The sequence below is a fragment of the Apostichopus japonicus genome, chromosome 2 (assembly GCF_037975245.1).
Source record: "Apostichopus japonicus isolate 1M-3 chromosome 2, ASM3797524v1, whole genome shotgun sequence".
Lineage (NCBI taxonomy): Eukaryota > Metazoa > Echinodermata > Holothuroidea > Aspidochirotida > Stichopodidae > Apostichopus > Apostichopus japonicus.
Window position 1 is genome coordinate 30,158,077 of NC_092562.1, and position 21,598 is coordinate 30,179,674.

The 21,598-nt window shown below is 37.2% G+C and overlaps 1 protein-coding gene across 1 annotated transcript in view; it reads left to right on the plus strand.

Moving 5' to 3' along the window:
* LOC139955788 (uncharacterized) overlaps window positions 1–21,598 on the plus strand; it is a 491,243-nt gene that overhangs the window by 263,254 nt on the left and 206,391 nt on the right. The window contains exon 11 of the mRNA XM_071955163.1: window positions 593–727. Within this exon, the coding sequence (XP_071811264.1) occupies window positions 593–727 (135 nt within the window). The remainder of the gene's footprint in view (window positions 1–592; window positions 728–21,598) is intronic.

Consider the following 21,598-nt stretch of genomic DNA (forward strand, 5'->3'; position numbering starts at 1 on the left):
TACTATAATGAGGAGCAATTCCGTCTGAAGTGTACGTGCCTCTTACTGGTATTCAGCAGCACTTTAAAGGGACAAACACAACCAGCATATTCAAGCAACAAATCTGCACTAAATAGTATCTTCCTGGTCTATTTGTGCTGTCAAATTGAGCAACTTTTTATTGCCATTATATATAAAAAAATTTATGAATCCATTCGAACACTGAAAATAAAATGCTATTGAAAAACGACATCCCCATCAAGCTAAACAACATCACCATTCATAGTTTACGTCTCTTTAATATTTGGCATACATGCGTCTCATAAAGGACGATGGTTAAGTGTTAGTCCATGTTAAAGTCTAAATGTCTAACATACACTTCTAAATTCACATGAACAACAGAGCACCCTACGATGACTTTCAACACTTTTTGTAAAACAGATTTATATTAAGGTTAGATGAAAGCAACACTCAGTCTTTCACAGATGCATTGCTCTGATATAAAAAGTCTCATTCTCTCGAGATTTTTAAGTTAATTGCATTCAAATTGAGAATAAACCTGTAGTTTTGGATGCTGACATCATCAGACTTGGTGTTTTGTTCATTTCCATAGCTTGTGAAAGAGGGAAGTTTGGTGCTGATTGTAAACAGGAGTGTCATTGTGCAGATAACTCTCTCTGTGCTTTAGACACAGGTGTGTGTGAAGATAACCAATGCGAGGATGGCTGGAGAGGAACAAATTGTCAAGGTAGGTAACAGGAAAATGAGTGTCTTGTGGAACTCCAAATGATGTGCAGCAAAAAGTTAACTATAACAGATTTAAAAAAACAAAACAAGCGATGATGACATTACAGACAACCTAGAACTAAAAAAGAAGGGACAGTTTTGACATGTAGTGAATCACCTATCATCAAAAAGTGAGAGCATTTTTGTTATTTGGCAAAACAAGCTTACTTTGATTTTGGAGTTTGAACGGTCTGGAAATCAATGTATACTTTTCCATGTCCGATGGTGTTAGGATCATTGCATTGCATGAAGCACATATAACCAATGCCTACTAAGGGAAGCCTCTTGGTATATGTTTACCTCAGGCCTTGCTAAAGCTAGCATAGATAACTGTAGCCTGCAGTAAAGGCTGGCATAATGTATGTTGGTACTGCATGTGGGTTAAGCCTAGAATAAAGGTAAACTTTACACAAACGTAAATATAAAATAAACTGAGAGATGGTGATCATTTAGCATCAACTCATTTGTCAGCATACAACTCTAAAACCAAAGGACCTATATTTGATTCACTAGGCAAAATTGTTCTTTTAAGGAATAACAGATAAAACTGTTTTTGCTTTAAAATTTTCTTTGAAGTTTAACCATATTTCTAAGTTTAAAACACTGCGTGCACTGTGTATCAAGATGGCTTCCATTTTATTAATTATAAAATACTTATTTGTGGTGTTTATTAGAAAAGTACCACGTCAAATATTTTTCTTCTAATTACATCAGTGGTAGATGCTCCATGTCTTCCTGGTGTTTATGGTGACTTCTGCAACCTACCCTGCTCCTGTTCCGATGGAGGGGATGCATGCAGTGAAGTTGAGGCTAACTGTGGCCACGGGTGTGCTGTACCCTGGACTGGGATAGCATGTGATGAAGGTACACTTTTTGTATTATTTAGACTTGGACTTTAAAAATGTAGTCTCCCATTGTTGGCCTTTGTATTATGTATTCTTGTTAAGGCTTTTTGGGCATGCGTTAGTACTCTCCTAGTAAGCCTTCCACCTTTTTTACCTTATATTCCACTCATATTTGCCTGAATTCGATAATTTTGAGATGTCTTCTAGGAGCCAACTTAAGTGAGCAAACTGCTGGCTGTTCGTCCCGAGATCGTGGGACGAACATGATCTTTGCCCCCAGATCACTGGCCAGATCACTGCGTTGTGTCCTTGGGCAAGGCACTTTATCTCCATTGCCTCTCTTCACCCAGGTGTATAAATGGGGACTTGCAAGGTGACCTGTAGATATAGTTGCATGCGCCGGTTTGTGGCTGCACCCTATGGGAAGTCCCCCAGTGGACACGTGGCTGTGGTGCACTGTGGTGACCCAGGAGAGATTGTTTGAATTGTGCACACTTTTGTGTGTAGGGGTGACAAGTTACCAATGACCAGGGTTAAGTTACACATCAGGGACAGGAAGTTTGCTTATGAGGATGTTCATTAATCAAGAATCAAGAAAGTACATTAGAGCCATGCATTCTTTAAATGGTTAAGTGACTTGGTAAGTTTGAAAAAAGAATTTAATATAAAGGATACAAAATTAAGTATACCAGTAAGCAGTAAATTAAGTTTTCTGTGAAAATAATCATTGGAAGAAGGGAGGATTGTTGAAAAGTGATGAAGTGCCATCACATACTTGGTTTACTTTATATTTTGATGCAAATGCTCCTAATTTGAATGCTTTGTTATCATACGTTCACAAAAGTTACTTAACAAAGTTTTCATTATTAGAAGAACAGAATACTTTTTGTTTCTCTAAGCAAACAGTTGGCTTAGATTTATCTTTATGTTTGGAGTTAAGTTGAACATAGGACCAACACTGCAATTAAGGCCATGGTAATACTTTATCATTCATACTATTATTCTTAAATCAGAAGTTAACATCACAAGAATAATTCTTTATTCCAGAAAATGGTGCAGGGAACATCATCCTAACATATGTCAGAGTGAACCCTGGTCAAGCAGCTAACGTGACCTGTACTGTTATTAGGAACCCTCTGGTAGCACAGAGTGACTTGGTACTGAGTCCTACTGGTACCTCACTTACTGCTGATGAAGATGCAAGAGGTTATAATCAAACAAAGGTAGTGGGTATAACACTAGAGGCAGGCAGGGAAGTGACTTGTTCCATCAGTGGTACTGAGCTTATGAATACCATCTTGCTAATGCCTTATGGTTAGTATTAATAAAGAATTATGCTATCTGTGGAAGACATGGACAGCACATTTCATTTGCCACAGTAGATTTATTTTCAGGCTAAAGTAAATCAGCCTCATGTACAGAATCAATAAATTATAAACAGCTTTAGAAAATGTAAAGGAGGTTGTTTGCTGTACTTTAACTTTATTGTCAGTGAATGGATTCACAAGTTGGCAGTGTTGATGAATTACTAGGGTTTTTATTCTTTGAGAAGTTAATATTCAGTGTAAACATGGATACAGGATACAAGAGGCTATTTGACATGATTGGTTTATTATTTGCTCACAGGTTTACCAGTATATGCCGATGCTTCTGGCATACTAGTTTTCTCTGATGTAACTTCTACCAGTATCACTGTCTCTTGGCCAGCTTGGAATCATGAGACGGACATTGGAGATGGACTTATCATTGATTATAGGATTCAACATCGAGAGGAAGGAACGACAGAGAGTTTCATGGAAGTTAGGAGAGGAGGTGGTCTCTCTCATCAGTTTACTGGTTTACAGCCATACACTCAATATGAATTCAGGATAGTTCTAGTGAGAGAAGGAAAGGGAGGGGAAGGAGCTCCTAGTAACACTCAGAGACAGAGAACACTGTGTCAAGGTAAGAGTCTCATCAGTTTACTGGTCTACAGCCAGATAATCTATGAGTAATCAAGATAATACTAGTGAGAGAAGGACTGGGAGGGGAAGGAGCTCCTAGTAACACTCAGAGACAGAGAACACTGTGTCAAGGTAAGAGTCTCATCAGTTTACTGGTCTACAGCCAGATAATCTATGAGTAATCAAGATAATACTAGTGAGAGAAGGACTGGGAGGGGAAGGAGCTCCTAGTAACACTCAGAGACAGAGAACACTGTCAAAGTAAGAGTCTCATCAGTTTACTGGTCTACAACCAGATAATCTATGAGAAATCAAGATAATACTAGTCAGAGAAGGACAGGGAGGGAAGGAGCTCCTAGTAACACTGAGAGACAGAACACTGTGTCAAAGTGAGAGTTTTATCAATTTACTGGTCTACAGCCAGATAATCTATTAGAAATCAAGATAATACTAGTGAGAGAAGGACAGGGAGGGGAAGGAGCTCCTAGTAACACTCAGAGACAGAGAACACTGTGTCAAGGTGAGAGTTTTATCAGTTTACTGGTCTACAGCCAGATAATCTATGAGAAATCAAGATAATACTAGCGAGAGAAGGACAGGGAGGGGAAGGAGCTCCTAGTAACACTCAGAGACAGAGAACACTGTGTCAAGGTGAGAGTTTTATCAGTTTACTGGTCTACAGCCAGATAATCTATGAGAAATTAAGATAATACTAGTGAGAGAAGGACAGGGAGGGGAAGGAGCTCCTTGTAACACTCAGAGACAGCGAACTCTGTGTCAAGGTAAAATTTTAATACTTGAAATATTGTGTCACCATGAGATATAATATTTGAATTTAAAGAAATGAGGTAATAGTGCTACAAATTTGGTTGTATTTTAGATGAGTTTGTATAATTTATGATGAACCCTCATAATTTATAATGTACTGTAGATGGGCTGCATCATCAAACTTGACATAGTTTCTTAAGTTAAATAATTGTTGGTCTAAGTTAAGATTGAAATCCTTTTTTATACACAGCACCAGAGAAGCCAATCCTAACAACTGCCATCACTCCAAGATCAGTTACATTCACGGTAAATACTATTAAAACTAGTAAACATGCTGTAACAAGAATCGTTAATGTAATGTGAGGCTAGCAGTGTTGATAAGAAACATTAAGTTCTAACCATATATGTACCAGATAAGTTACTAAGTTAGGATGTACGTAGAATTGTTTGTACTGCTGCGTTCATAACTGGTCCAAAAAATTGTCTCAGGTACTCATTTGCCAATTGGATTTAGGTCATGTGTATAATATAACTGTTAAAAACCGTTCGTTTAGCATGTGAACAGCTGATTTATTCTGCAAGGCTGCATACTTATATTTACTTTAACTGTGCTAGACCTAACCAAACTGTTCTTTCATTGCTTCTTAGTCTGCAGCTAAGAAGCAATGAAAGAACAGGTTGGTTAGGTCTAGCACATATCCTACTTTTCAAAGTCAATACAAGCGATGCTTTCCACCATTGATGTCTTTTAGTGAAAGTTGTGTAACTTGCAACTGCAACTCTACGGCCTTTCAAGCCTAACAGTACAATGTAATATTGGAATTATTGTTGTGAAAACATGCTTAGCGTGATTGAAGAGTCCCTTAAAGCATTTTTGGGGTATATTCCATAAAATTGCTATAGTTAAACGTTTGGAGATAATTGACAGTATATACTTGTAAGAAAGTTATGGTAATTATGCAGCACTGCAATATCATGCCCAGAGTACAAAGGTTATGGTTTGTTACATTGCAAGCATGAAAAGCAGAGAGATTGGTTTAATAGGCTATACAGTAGTGTGCACAAGTCACGGTAAACGAATGCAGTTGATCAAGACTTTCTCTTCTTTTACAGTTAAACACATAAAGATAGTGGAAATATAACTAAATAAGGATATAACAGAGAAACACACATGAAAGATTTCGTCCCTTTTATTACCCGGAATAAACTTTAATGGAAAATGGAGAATGATGTTAGGGATATCTTAGGAATTTCTCTCTTTACCAGGTAGTTAACTTTTTAGTTGGTCTCCCTGTTCCATCACTAGCACATGGGGATGATATATGTTGAAAAGGGATATGTACACATAAATGACATGTCAATTGAGGTGATTTCAGGATATATGTTCATACCTGCAGAAGGATACAATCATTAGATGATCTAAAATCATTCAGTTCCATTAATGGGATATCAACGACATAACCAAAAAACATAAGTTTATCCTGGTGTATTCACACCTATATGAATCAATTGTTTTATTCAGTCATCTTCATAGCCACAAGTTCTGTTTTAAACTCCCACAGAAGCCTCAATATCTTCTTCCATTTCTAACTTTGCAATTTGATTGATATTTTTTTGTTGCTTGTATAAACTCTTGTTTGTAATTTCATCTCCTTGTAGTGTAATGAAGAGATTGTATTGCATTTGCAGTAACATGTTTTAAATGAGGGATTTGCAGTCACACACCAATCAGGTGCTTAGTGAAGAACATTAACTTACTGGTATTTCCAACATTTTTCTTGTGCATATTAAGTAACATCAATCTTAAAATATTAATCAATCCTCACCCTCCAACCTTAGGAGCTAATATGGTTAATAGAGGTGCACTGGGCTTTGAGCCATTTTGCATCTCCCGATCTATCCATTTTTTTCCTTCACAAATGAAGCGTATGTGTTTGTTCATAATTAGATTTCAGGAATTGATACAGCCTGTTCCAGTACTACAGTTGACTTACAAGAATGGAATGGTTCAAGCTGGCTCTTTGTCAGGAATGTGGATCTGGCGGAAACATCTGTAATTATTGATGGACTGATTCCATGTACACATCATAGCTATCGACTTTCTGTAGCCTCTAATGGTGGTGAGGGATTCAGTGACCCTGTAAACAGCACAACTACATCAGAAGGTAACTATTTGCAGGAAGTTAGAATAGAAAGCCTTAGGTCTTCTGTTTCTTTTATTTTAAGTTTTGGGGTCAGTTGTGAGGAAAATGTCCAAGCTGATGTTTATGGTAACCATTGACTATTTTCTATATGGTACAAATGATACAATTGGACGTTGAAAACACTCAGTAGGAATGTATATTGCAGTATGGTCAGCAGTTTTAGTTTCACTTTTAGTGGAAATATCTCTTTGGGTAAGTGTGTATAAAGAGGTAAGGGATGGGGGCAGTACATAGGGGAAAACGTCTAAAGGGAAACTTCAACTACCAGGCAAGGACCCTCTTCCCAACTATTCTCCTCACCCTCTGATTGTGGGATGGTCAGTAAAACAATATGACAGTCTTTCTTGGGATGAATGTTACTTTACAGTACATTGTCAAGCATGATATGTAAGAACACATTTCTGTCCAGATCTACACAGCAAGTATTGTAAAGTTTGACATTGCTAGAAGCTATGTCGGCAGCATGAAAACATTTCAAAAAGTATTGCACCAGTTTCACTAGTTTAGATCCAATAAGAGACCATGTCCAAAATACAAAAACAAGATTGAAGCCTGGGGATGCGAGATGCAGGAGCTTACTCACATTACCAGGAAATGTAATTCCGTTGCCCCTTTCCTACTTGCCATAACACAGCTCCATCTGCCTTGCTCTTTGTGTCCTTTATGAATTAAATCATAGAAAGTACCAGATATGATAGCCCACTAAAAATATTTATAGATAACATGTTCTTACAGTTAAGTTTTGCAGGAAGCTTTGCAATCAGAAGTTTAATCTAAAGTTTAATCTGCATGAGGTGGAACATTTCATTTCATGATGAAACTCAGCCAAAAAAAAAAAAGTATAGATTTATTTTTCTCCTAGCTTACTGTAACACATTGGACATGAATTTACAGAGCCCTCATATTTCCCACAGGAAGCAAGGTCAACATGGTGGTGGTCTTCACTTCTTTGGAAGTCACCATGAAGTAACTTCATAATTCCGTCTATTATCTTTGCAGCCTTACCAAGTGTAAGGAGTTTGATGGTTGAAGCAGAAACTCCAGGCCAACTTGAGGTCATGTGGTACCCACCTGACCAATCTAACACCAATTGTTCAATTACATCCTACTCTGTATCTTACCGTCTCTTGAGTTACATGGCCTGCTCTTCAGTTGTGATGGAAGAAGAAGTAGAGAATTCAACTATGAGTACTTCACACATTATTAGGAATCTTAAAGGTTATGCTCAGTACTCTGTGACAGTGAGAGCAAATGGAGATCTGAATGGAGCAGAGTCCACCAAGACAGCTGTAACTACCATAAGTAGTAAGTTCACCACTATGAGCTACTAGTTCTTGTTTATAAATCCCTAAAGCTATGTGATGTATTTATCTTTGCCGCTGTGGGAATGTATTGTCATGATTTCAGTTGAAATGATTAATGGTTTTAATCCCAGTAACTAGAGAGAACAATGCTAATAATTCGTGCTGCTGTGGGAATGTTTTGTCATAATGTCAGTTGCAAGGATAAATGACTTCAATACACATAACTAGAGAAGATAATAGAATTAATGTGTGTTTACCTAGGTTTTAATCCCTTTAGCAACATTGATTTACTTAATCTTTTTTCTGGGTTTATTTCCTAGGTATTGTCAGTGTACATTAATTGTTGATACAGCCTCATATGATGTTTGCATACAAATTGCACATAAACACAGTACAAGCCACTGAACTACGTTGTACTTGTACTTTGTGTACAACCATAGTGGCAACACAGTACATGCCACTGAACTATGTTGTACTTGTACTTTGTGTACAACCATAGTGGCCATTTGATTCTTGTGCAAATTGGCTGTGCTTAAATGGCAAATTTATGGGTCGATTTAGTTTACGGTTGTTGTCCACAAATTGCTAGAATTGGTATGACTGATTGACTGCAATTTCTCTACTGAGATACTTCATTCAGTTTAATACAGTAAATAATTCTCCAAATGTGGAAGTGTGAAGGGGACAAGAATGAATGAAAATTAATGGACAACTTTGATCTCAGGAATATATTTTTCATTTGGAAATTAAAATTGTACTTCTTAAAATCTTAGACAGAAATCTTAATGACTTGATTCAATACTAATACTCAATTGTACTGATCTTAATTCTCACTTTGAAAATGTTTCAATATGTGCTTGTATAACCGGAACCAATCTTGTTTATATTATGCTACCCCTCTCACAAACCAATTGTAATGATTGGAGGGATCTGTGTGTTCATCAAATTGACATAAAGCTTTATATCTACAGAGCCTTCTGATCCACCGACAAATGTTCTACAAAATGGGAGCTCGACCACTGAATTAACATTTTATTGGGATCCACCGCCCTGTGAATCTCAGAATGGTGTTATCACAAACTACTTGTACCAGCTCTTGCAGTGTAATAAAACTATAACAGAGGGAACTATAGAATCACAGGGGGTGGTTCTGGTGGATCTCATTCCATTCACTGAATACTCATTTATGGTGGCAGCTTCTACATCAGAGGGATCTGGTCCAGCTAGTGATGCCATCATAGTAACAACAAGAGAGGATGGTGAGTACATTTGGTGTCATGAATATTGATTTATAGTCTGAAGATCTACTAAGTTATTGGTAATTGGTCCAGCTAGTGATGCCATCATAGTTACAACAGAAGAGGATGGTGAGTACAATTGGTGTCATGAATATTCATTTATAGTCTGAAGATCTACTAAGTTATTGGTAATTGGTCCAGCTAGTGATGCCATCATAGTTACAACAGAAGAGGATGGTGAGTACAATTGGTGTCATGAATATTCATTTATAGTCTGAAGATCTACTAAGTTATTTGTAATTGGTCCAGCTAGTGATGCCATCATATTTACAACAGAAGAGGATGGTGAGTACAATTGGTGTCATGGATATTCATATATTGTCTGAAGATCTACTATGTTATTGGTAATTGGTCCAGAGAGCGATGTGTTAGCCAGAATAGAGAAGGGGTGGTGATGGTACAATGAAAGATTAGTGAAACTGATTTTATGTTGTGAATATGTATGCATTTATCTTTTAATTTGTACCAACTGGAAAGTGCTTTGATTCAAGAACTGGTTCAGATACCCATCAAATTTTAATATCAGAAAAAAAATGGTAGAAAGTTCAATGTTTTTGCTATGCTAGTTTATGGATTCTTTCTTTTACTGAATATTCACTACTTTTTAAACTATGTTATGCCACTAATCAGAGTTTTCACCTCATACCTTATTTGCTTCATGAGTCTCTGGCATAAGCGAGGGTGTATCTATCTGACCATACTAGGATATTGCTTCTACTCATTGAGCTTCCATAAATCATGATGAAATATGTACACAATAATCTTCAATGGATGTTGAGCCATTAGTTTGGTTCAGGAATCAAAGTCAAATGTAATTTATTTTTCCGAATGGGTCTTGTGTACATATCAGTGTTATGCTGCTTTTTGTAAAGAATGCAATCACAGATCACCAAACTCTGGCATACCTTGGTAGTATTGGGTCATGTTCTCTTACTCAACACAATTGAAGTCAAATGTCACCAAGGGTTCATCACAGCCATTTTGTTTTTAATGGGCTGCATTATATGTGAAACTTTTCCACTTGTGCAGCATCTGCACAAAATGTTCTTCACCTCTCAATAAATGGTATGAGTCACATCATCATTGGTGCTCTTGTTTCTCTTGGTAGTCAAAAGACAGGCAGAAGCTATGTATGCAGTCACAGTGGCAGCTGTAAACATATATGATAGTACTTACATATGTGTGTGTGCATGTATTAAACATCTGCCTTGTTACCATGGTATTTCATGAACAATTACAAAATACCTGTATACAACATGTTAAGGAATCATGTGTATCATTTTAAGCTTTCATATTCAGGTGCGTATCCAGGGGGGGGGCGTTGGGGGCGCGCGCCCCCCGGGTAAGAAAAAGAGGAGAGAAAAAAAAGAGAAGAAAAAAGGAAAAAAGAGGGGAAAAAGAGGAGGAGGAGAGGAAGGAAGGGAAAAGAAAAAGAAGAAAGAGAGAAGAAGGAGAAAAGGAGGGAGTAAAAGAAAAACGCGAAGACACCGGGAAGAGAAAGGGGAACAGTGACATCATTACAGCGCTGAAGGGTAGCCAGTGACGGATCAATGATTTCGTAAAAGTGTGCCTCACCCTACCCCTTACACCGACAACTCCATTTTTTTGACGTTTCCATTTTCCTCTCTCACTAATGATCTATATATATATACTATATATGGTCTATCATAACGCGTGTGTAGAATTGTGCTATGAAACCAACTGTGGCTGGTCTCGAACTCTACCGTGTCGTCGGGGAACATGACAGATTTTGGGATGGGGGCGACCGCCCCCCCCCCATTCCGCTTTTTTTAAATGATATCACTAAGTAATTTCAAAATAGAAAGTGCTTAGATGCAACTTACAAGGCCTGGGAAGTGTCATTTCCGGCGATCTGGGAGACATTTTCGGCCAAAATTTGCTTGTACGCTTCGCGCCAACCTATGGTGGCGCTACGCTTAGATAATTTGCCTACAGGCTTCGCCCCTCCCTTGGCAAATTCCTCGCTACGCGCCTGTTCGAATTTGTAACGCAAACAGCAGATATCACATCATATCAGTGAGCATTAAAATGGCGTTCAGGATGAAAATCCTCAAAACTGTCCGACTTGCCTGAAAAAATAACCAAAAATTTTCGCGCGCAAAGCGCGCGTTCAACGTGTCGATGTCAATACCATATAAGCAAGCATCGGTTATTACATCGCATGCCATCATGTACCGTACGGTCCGTTCAAATTGCGCAGTATACCGCGGGATGCTAATGTAAACAACGACATGTCTCATGTAGATGTATAAAAAGCATGGAGGTCCAATTATGTCAAAACTCTCTTTTACATTAGTAATGGCGAATTAGGGGCTGCACCCCCGCCGAGCAATGGCGGAGCGTCCATACGGTCAGGGGGCGGATGCCCCCCTGACGGACTCAAATGGACTGCTGGCGCCTTTTTCAGCTCTTTACCACTTTTTACTTATTCGTGATTATTGACTTTTTTATTGCGCTCTCATCTACTTATTGACATTTGCCACATTTTGTTGCTGTAATTTGGCGATGACACCCTATTCTTCGTTTATCTGCAAAATAGCCAGGGCCTGAAAGGGTCATTTCCGGCGATCTAGGGAGTATCTTTACTCAAAAATTGTCTGTGCGCTACGCGCCAACCAGTGGTGGCGCTCCGCTTAGATAGTGTCGAAAGCGCCCCTACAGACCATTCTCGCCCCTCCTGACCAATACCCCTAGCTCCGCCACTGCCGCCGCGCCTCCTACGCCTGTGTGTGTAGTGTTCGGTTTCGGGAATATCTGTTATTTTTCATTTCCTTCAACCAAGTTTTATAATAGCCGTTAAAAGAGGTTTAATATTTCTACACCAATAAATTAACTGTGTCTGAATTTTCGAAAATTTCTGACCAACATTCTGCATCACACTTCCCTCTACTCGTGCAATTTTGACCGGTCTGTTAGGGGTTGAACGAAGTTTTTCTATATTGGTTGTCCATAGATGAAATTTTGTACAACATTATGGGTATGTTTTCAAGTGAGTTTATTCACGAGAAATGTGAATTTTCAAATTCTGAACAAATTTGGGGCTTAAAACCTTGAAAAGTGGGGCTGACGGGTATTGTGGGCCGCGACGTAGAATCACCTACAAAAGCAAAGACCCACAGGAGATGCGATCAGGTCGAACATGACGTGTGCCGGGTTGACAATCTTCAAAAAGGTTATGGATAGAAAAAAAACTATTAGGAAATACTTGGTTCTCAGGCCAAAAGTGTACATCTGGTTGGTCATTTCAAGCCCGAGAAGTGCCGTTTCCGGTGATCTGGGGGGTATCAAAACCAGAAATTTTCTTGTACGCTGCGCGCCAACCGATGGTGGCGCTCCGCTTAGATAGTAATTCGCGCCCCCCGGGTTAGAAAATCCTGGATACGCGCCTGATATTGGTGACATATTATTGCATTATCATCTCTTTTCAGTGCCTGGTCCACCAGAAACTGTTACTTTAACTAATAGAATGGAGACTTCCATTACAATAGAATGGGACAAGCCAGTTAATCCACGGGGATTCATTATTAATTACCAGGTAACAATATTATATTAACAGTCCATTTTCTGAAAGTATTCTTTTATTGGATGAATTAGTGCCAAATAGTTTGATTGTATTTTTAAATATAATTGATCTGAATTGAGAGGCTTTGTATGTCTGTTTGGCCATTAGAAGTAAAATGGGTCCAGTAGAATTATAATTGCTTTAGTGATTTCTATCGATAAAGGTTGCATGATCCTCACAATTTTGTGGTTGTATTATTAACTTCTCATGTAAATTTTCACATACTTTAAAAGATATCCATCAGGAGTTAATGACACCTTGCACAGTGCAACTACACATCCTTTAAGCACAATCATGTGTCATATATATTCCTTTTTCAAGAGGCTTGTACTCACATTTGTGTAATACAGACTTGATGTGAGAGGGAAGGGGTTGTTTGGGTTGTGTGCCCAAAGTCTATCTTGGGTGGCTTTTCTTAAAACTAGATCATTTTGGAAACCCTTGCTAAGGTTACTATTGTACCTAATTCTCTATAAAGTAGTGAAGCTTTAACTTGCTTTTACCTCTTAGCATTCATCGAGGAGCTGTAGAAAGTGTTTGGCGTTGAAAATACCCTACAAGTAAATGCATCAGTCCCACAAATAAATAAAAGTTGACTAAACATTTGAAATTTAATTGAAGTACTTTCTTAGAAAAAAGATATTTGTTTAAATCCAAATTGTATTTCTTTACAGATGTTCATAAGTCCAGGATCATATGTTAAAGGAGCAACAGCTCAAATTCTATGAGAAAAACAATATTCAAATATGAATGAATGATGTAACATTGTTCATTTGAACCTGGTGATGGTTTGTCAGGTGCTAATATTGACATCATTTTGACCTCCAGCTTCAGTACCGACCAATTCAGAAGTCGTATGATCAACAATTTGTTGTCCTTGAATTTGGTCCAAAAGTAGAAATTGCAAACTCAGGAGCACACATTGTGTATCAACTTACAGACCTGGAGCCTTCTACTGTATATGAGATACAGCTAAATGCCCAAACATCTGCTGGGGAAGGGGAAGTTGTCAGTATAACAGAGAGGACAAAATTGTTCACAGGTAATCTTTATAGTCTCTAGCCATATCTGTATAACAATCAATTCTAGCTGTTTATCTGCAATGACATATGGTCAGTATAACAGAGGACAAATTTATTCTCAGGTGATCTTCCTGGTCCCTAACAAATAATAACAGTGGATTCTTACTGCTAATCTAGATTATCATATGGTTGGTGAGATCTATGATCAGTACATGACTGATGCCGAGGACAGCATTGTTACAGTTTGTAAATAAACTGAGGGTTTCTTTGTCTTGTCTTCAATTTCAGTGTCTTCAAATTTTTCTCCTTGCAAAATTAATAAAATATGGACAAATTTAGTACCTCCTTGTGATGTAGTGATGTAAAAGAAAGGGTATACATATCAGAGGACACTGCTGTAGGTTATGTTGATGGATAATATGTGACATGCATTAGTCGTCTGACACTTGAGTGTAGATAGAATTCCCCTCATCAACATTTTTCCAGATATTTACCAAGAAGAGCATATAATTTTCTACAGAAAACAGTGAATCAATAACAACAGCATTTCATAGCAGACATCATTTCATAAAATAGACTATGATGGCCCACAGTAATTCAAAGCTTTAAATAAAAGTTTTTTTAACTTCTATCATTTGTCCATTACTTTTACTTCATTTATAGGATTGGTACCTCCATTTATTCCTGCAACCATACATGGAACAGAGACTGGTACTGCTGTCTTGATTCTGCCAGCTCTCCATCAACAGTATGCCTCGTAAGTTACTAATTATCTCATAAACAGCTGCTGTGTGGTCATAAGTCATTTATTATTGTGGGATTGCTGATATAGTCCGAATTTGTCCTGAACCTTTTGTGGTAGGGACTGCCCTGGGACTATTGAAGTCATCTCCTATCTAAGAGGATTTGGGATCCTCCAGAAACACATGAAATAGTTAACTTTTATAGGTCAAATGATGCATTCTGTGGCATGCCTATTCTACTTAGCCCTAAGGGCAAGGTTGTGTGTATTAAATACTTTGTCTCAGGTTGAATAAAAGGGAGAGGAGTGGAAGTGTATACATAGTTTCCACTAACTGAAGATAGGCTTCTCCTGCTACCCACATTCTCTTTTGCACATACCACCATTGTGTGACCTAATGTTGAGGTAAGTCTTACACCCAGGTTGCATTGTCATTTACTCTAGTGCAGGTGCACAAACACATATGTATTTGCTATTGGATAGTATTTCACAACCCACAACTGGGAGGGTTTATTCAGGCAAATTTAACTGAAAAAGAATAAAAAATTTTGATTTTCAACAAAGAAAGTAATCACAGCAACGGTGAATAGTTCTACACATTTACCCACATGTTCTTTTTGCAGTTGATAAGCAGTCTTCTAATAGTTTTTTTTCTCTCTATATGTAAACTTAATAGTGATAAAATATAAAGAATGTGCAGGTGGGAAAATTAAGTGATTTATATGTTGTACAAGGAAACTTCCTTCCATATTGACCTTTCTGTTTGTGCCTGATCAAGGTGACCATCCCTGACTATGATCCATATAGTGGTGTGACCATATGTATCTGTAGTAGCATGTGAAAGCATCACCTCATGTAGATGATATAAGTGCATTTAAAAATAATTCTTCACTTTTTTAGATGTCTGGTATGTTTAATGCCATCCTTTTCCATTTCAGAGGCTACTACATAAGAATAAAATCTGAGCTAGGGCAACAGAAGATCAAGAGAAATGTTGATGGTGTCGGGAATTATGATGATAATCCTGGTCATTACATCACAGCAGAAGTTCAGAAATCTAAGAACGAACAGTCTTTCACTATTGGCGATGGAAAGGAGTACGGGATTTATTATAATGCACCCTTGAGTAAAGATCAAGAATACCAGGTGTTCATTGGAACTGGCAGTGAAGTTGGACAAGTGAGCATATCAGCAGAATTTGACCTCTGAGGCTTCTGGAAGAAAAGAGGGATCATTGTGGGTGGATAGGTGGAGATTAATGCAAGGTGGATGGATAGGGATTAATTTGGGGTGGATGAGTGTAGATTAATTCAGGGTGAATGGATAAGGAATAATGCGTGTTGGATGGGTAGGGATTAATGTGGTTTGATACATGCCAAGAGTACAAGCTGTTCCTTGGAACTGGCTTGAAGTTGGACAAGTGGGCATATCAGCAGAATTGGCTGCCTAGCAAATGGAAGGGAAGGTGTGTCAGTGAGAGGAGGAGTACCAATCGTCTAAAGTTGGAGTAGATTAACGTAGACTAGACAATGAGGATAATTCAAGAAGAGGAGTAGGCATGGTGTGGAATGGGTGTGACAAGGATACATATATAATCTCACTAAATGAAGAACGAGGGCAGCCGTTGTTATTTGTTGGTTGCTTTGCTAAATGCTGGATAAGTGTTTGATTTCCTCAAGATGTGCAGCTTAACATTCCCATGTTAATATAGACTAATATATTTATAACAGAATGTATTGGGTTTTACTCCCAGGTTAAAGGTGTTATTCAGTTTGATATTAATAAGAACTCATTTGATTAGAAAATGATTCTATTTGAGAGACATATGCTATTCAAATAACTTTAATTATCATGATCCTTTGAATTGTAACCATGGATACATTCTTCTTTTCTAGGATGTCAGTGTTGTCTGGAGTGATCCTGGACTGATAACAGAGGCCAAAGATGCAAATAACGGTAAATAAACAGATCATCCTGTAGAGTCTACTGTCAGGAATATACTATTGATTGCCATTAATTTGTTATATTGTTGTATCTATATGCTTGTAACTGTAATTTTGCATCTTTCATAAATAATGCTTATCCTAAGCAATGGATAATTTTTCAGGAAAACTTAACATATTAGAGTATTTTAGACATTTTGTACTTTTTCTACTCTTCTTCAGCTGCTTTTCTTGTCCCAACTCTGACGATTCTTGCTGTGGTGTTGCTTGTTACCATTGTGATTGGCATCTTAGTGTTTCGATGGTAAGACTGTTCCCAATGTTTTATAGTATGGATATCCATTGATATCTTTGATGTTTATCACTCAAGATTTTGAATCAAGTTAACAATATTTTCACATCACAAAATATGAAGCCAATGCCAATTTCTACATTGATTTATTTATTTTTTTTAAAGAACGTATTATTTTGTTGTTACAACATAGCTAGTATTAAATCCGTTATTATGAATTAAAAGTACAAATCGTTCGCAAGAACAGAATTATGAATATTATTTAATCATAAGGTATTTATATTTCCTGACTATGATTAATAACTCTACTGTAAAATGATCATAATTGTTTGGAAAAATTAATTCATTCATTGCTATGATTTATATTTGTATCTACCAATGAGCATTGATTGAGAATGGCTACACTGGACTGACTTGTTATTCATGGGTAAAGCTTTACTTAGTTTAATTTCTATCTTAATTTCTTTTTTCCTTTTCTCTTCATTTACTGTTTAGGTATCTCAGGAGGAAGAAATCAGATCCTGGAGCAACTGCAGGTAAAGTTGTAGATTTACATTCAGGAAGAACAATTATCCTCAGGACTTTTACAAAGTCCTTATACTGTGAAATGACTAAACAGGTCAGTAATGTCACTTATAGGCAATGATTTGACTCAATTTTGATCAAACTTTTTGGTTTTGAGACTGTCCAAAAAAAATTGGAGTTCATTAGTTTGACTGGTCAACTCACATGCATATTGCCATGAAGTTAAAGTAACCAGAATAAAAAAAATCCAATGGCCACTGATTTTACTTTTATATAGAGATAAATTATGGCTGACATTAGTAGCCTACATGATAACAGTTTTACTGATAGATATGTGTTACTGTGGTTGACATTAGTACATGATAAACAGTGTTTATTCTATATATGTGATACTATTGCTGACAATAGTACATGTATCAGCTTTACTTCTATATATGTGATATAATATGGTTGACATTAGTAGCGTACATGATAACAGTGTTACTGATAGATATATGTTACTATGGCTACATTATACATGGTACATGATAAACAGTGTTTCTTCTAGATACGTGACATTAGTTCATGTTAAACAGTGTTTCTCTATATATGTGATAGTATGACTGACAGTATTAAAAGATAATAGTGTTACTTCTATAACAATCATAAGTGCAATACTAGCGAGTCAGATTAAAAAAAAAATGTTGATGTTGGAATTCTTCATAGCAACATGTCTTTGATCCAGTTTCTATAGTTCCTTCACAAGATCATGATTGAATGATACTTCAGAATCGCAGTGTGTCTTTGATTTATGTTTTTACACAGCTCCATCTCATGATTATGCAAGACACATACCTTTAACAACTCATGAAATTAATGCAGGTGATGCAGAAGGTGATGCATATGAAGTACCAAAGAAGACATCATTCTCAGCTTTAGAAAAGACAGGCAATTGCACTGACTCTGATGGTTATTCAAATGGAGGTTATGTTGAATATGAAATATCTAACAAAGAAAGGGAAAGTGACAGTTACGATGATGTGGAAAATGGGAATAATCCAGGAATAAAGGGCAGTGAAATGAATTGTGAGGTGATGGACATTGGCAAAGCAACACTTGATAAGAGTGACTTGGGTAATCCAAACATCCGGGATAGAGGACCCTTACCGATGATTGATATATCACCAATTGGTAGGTCTTTGGATGAATGTTATGAGGAACTTCCAGGAACTGCAGAATCCAAAACTGTGGTTGCTTGTAGAGTCAAAATCAAAGATTTACCAAAGCAGTTACAGGATAAAAATTCTGTCCCAGAGGATACAATCACAGATGAGTTTAAGGTAAGCTTACTGCTCTTTCATAGATGAACCTAGGTATTTTGGTAATCACAGATGAATTTAAAGCAAGCATACTGCTCTATCATGGATGAACCTAGGAGTTTTGATAATCACAGATAAGTTTAAGGTAAGCTTACTGCTCTATCATAGATGAACCTAGGTATTTTGGTAATCACAGATGAATTTAAAGCAAGCATACTGTTCTATCATGGATGAACCTAGGAGTTTTGATAATCACAGATAAGTTTAAGGTAAGCTTACAGCTCTAACATGAATCCTGGGTGTAATTCTGATTATCACAGATTAGTTTAAGGTAAGCGTAATGCTCTATTCTGGATAGACCTAGGTGTTTTGATAATCACAAATGAATTGCACAAATGAAATGAATGATAAACACAAATCACAAATCACAAAGGTTAAAGTGTACTACATGGTGTTTTGATATCCTAGGTGTTCTGATAATCACAGATGGTTTTAAGGTAAGCTTACAGCTCTATCATGGGTGAAAATATGTGTTTTGATGGTCACAGATCAGTTTAAGATAAGCTTACTGCTCTAACATGAATGAACCTAGGTGTTCTGATAATCAATGAGTTAAAGGTAAGCGTACTGCTCTATCATGGATGAAGCTAGTTATTTTGATAATTACAGATGAGTTTAAGGTAAGCTTACCGCTCTATCATGGATAAACCTAGGTGTTTTGATAATCGCAGATGAGTTTTAGGTAAACGCACAAATCTATCATGGATGAACCTACTTAGAGGTGTTTTGATAATCACAGATGAATTTAAGGGAAGGGTACCGCTGTATAATGGATGAACAAAGGTGTTTATATAATCACAGATGAGTTGAAGGTAGCTTACTGCTCTATCGGTGGCAGCCTATGCCATGGGTATCTCAAGCAGCATCTCTTAGAAATCCCTAACAGAAGATGAATTGAAGCAATTGTTGTTTAAGGTTCTTTTGTTTATCTGCTATATTTTTCAAAATTGGTCTATAATGAGGATTGTTGTTTTGTTAATGTATTGGCCTTTTGAGTGAACAGTTCTTGTTTTCTTACATCATCCCTCGCATCCTTCGCATGAGATCCACGGTTGTTCTCCTTGTCCCATGCTCATAAACAATATACCTATAACAGAAGCAGTGAGTTTATCTACACTGCCCGTGGCTGTACGTAACACAAATGCACACAACAGAGACTGAGTTAACTACACCTGCTATATGAATACGGTCAAAGGTTTACAAATTCATCCATTTTCGAAAAATACATTCTTGAATAGAAATTGGAATTCAAGTGATTAGGACCAAATCGGCTGCATATATCAACAGTATGGTCTTCACATACATTCCCTCCGAACTGGTACACTGAGTATGATGGCTTTCAGTGTGGGACAATTCTGGTAAAGTTGATTTCTTTCCTTGTCTTCTCTGGGAACTTTACAAGGAAAAGGTTGGGTGCAGTCTGGTGTCAGAATTATTGTTCCAAAGCCCCAAGCAACCCATTTCCGTCATCATACATCCTCTCACAAGCATTATCAAATTGATCGGCTGTTAGTCAGAGTTAAAAAGAGGCTAAAAAAGGGCAATTGTGACATTGTGGTCTGTTTAGTGCACATCCAATGCCATTTGAAGATGATTAAATGCTTCATTTCAATACCCACATTTTTGTAACTACCTCAAACCTTTCTGAAGCTTTGCTCCCCACCAGGATGTGCCATGGACCCCATCAGGGTCTGTATGCAAACCCCTGGACCCCACAAGCTCCTGCGATACCGTTGGGTCATTCCGACCTGACACCTTAATTTGCCCCTCCAAGTATTAAGACCCTGAGCCACTGCTCTATCATGGGTTGTATGCCTAGTGCTATGTCATGGATAAGTTTCATTTTTTTCAACATTTCACAGAAACTACCACATGGCCAGCAGCATCCATGGACTGTTGGGATTCTGAAGGATGAGAACCAAGACAGTGGAATATTACCTTGTAAGTGAATAGGTCATATACTACACATTCAATATAATGGTTCAGTGTATCTAAATGGTGTTGTAGGAATGCACAATATTGGAATAGGAAAGATCAATAAAGGTTGTATTTCATCTCAGACAGTGAGCTAAATCTTTTATTCTCAAGTTTGTGTTGCTGATATGTTGTTCCCTAACTGTAGAAAATTGAAGCACAATTTAGTTGGCATAACTCCATGGAGCTAGATCTGCTCCTTGTTCTCTACTTTGCATAATATTCTAATAGTATTGATATTGCTCCTTGTTTCTTCAGATCAAGGCATTTTGACAAAGATAACATTTACAACTGCCTTAAGCAACTGAGGCAAACAGATTCATAACTAACTCTGGTATTGTTTAACTTAACTTTCATTTCAAATGCCACACAGTCTCATGGTGCACTCTTGTTTTACAAAGACGAAAAGAAATGGAGAGAGACAGAGAGTAATTCTTTGGAAGAATCACCTGTTGACATCTTATGACTTGAAAGTGTTCACATTTATTCCCTACAGATGATCATTCAAGAGTTAAACTGCATAAGGACTCTAGTGGGTCAGATATTGGCTACATTAATGCAAATTACATCAAAGTAAGATATTCAATCTGGGAGAGTCCTTAAGCTCAGCTTGCTAAACAAAAGAAATGGTTCAATAATAGATGAATCTTTGCATAATATATCTGTGGTAGCATGGCAGCACTCTTTCACAGGAACTTCTTTATTTTGTATTATTTTTCATTTCTATTCTTTTGCAAATTCTGTTTTTTTTTTTTCATTTGTAGTATTTTCCATTTTCCATCCTACAAAAAGGTTGTGGTAAACTAACTTTCTTTATATTGGTGTTTATATGATTGCAAATGTATGGTATCAAGCTTACATCTAAGACATGTTGCTGCTTTATATGTTTGTACTAGAAGAGATTTCAGTTGCCCAGTTGGGACAGAAATATATATTTGCAAATTTTAAGGTGAAAATGTGGATATAACTCAAATGAAACTAGTAGACATGATTCATTCTATGATCATTTGGTGCAAGAATGGATAAATCAGC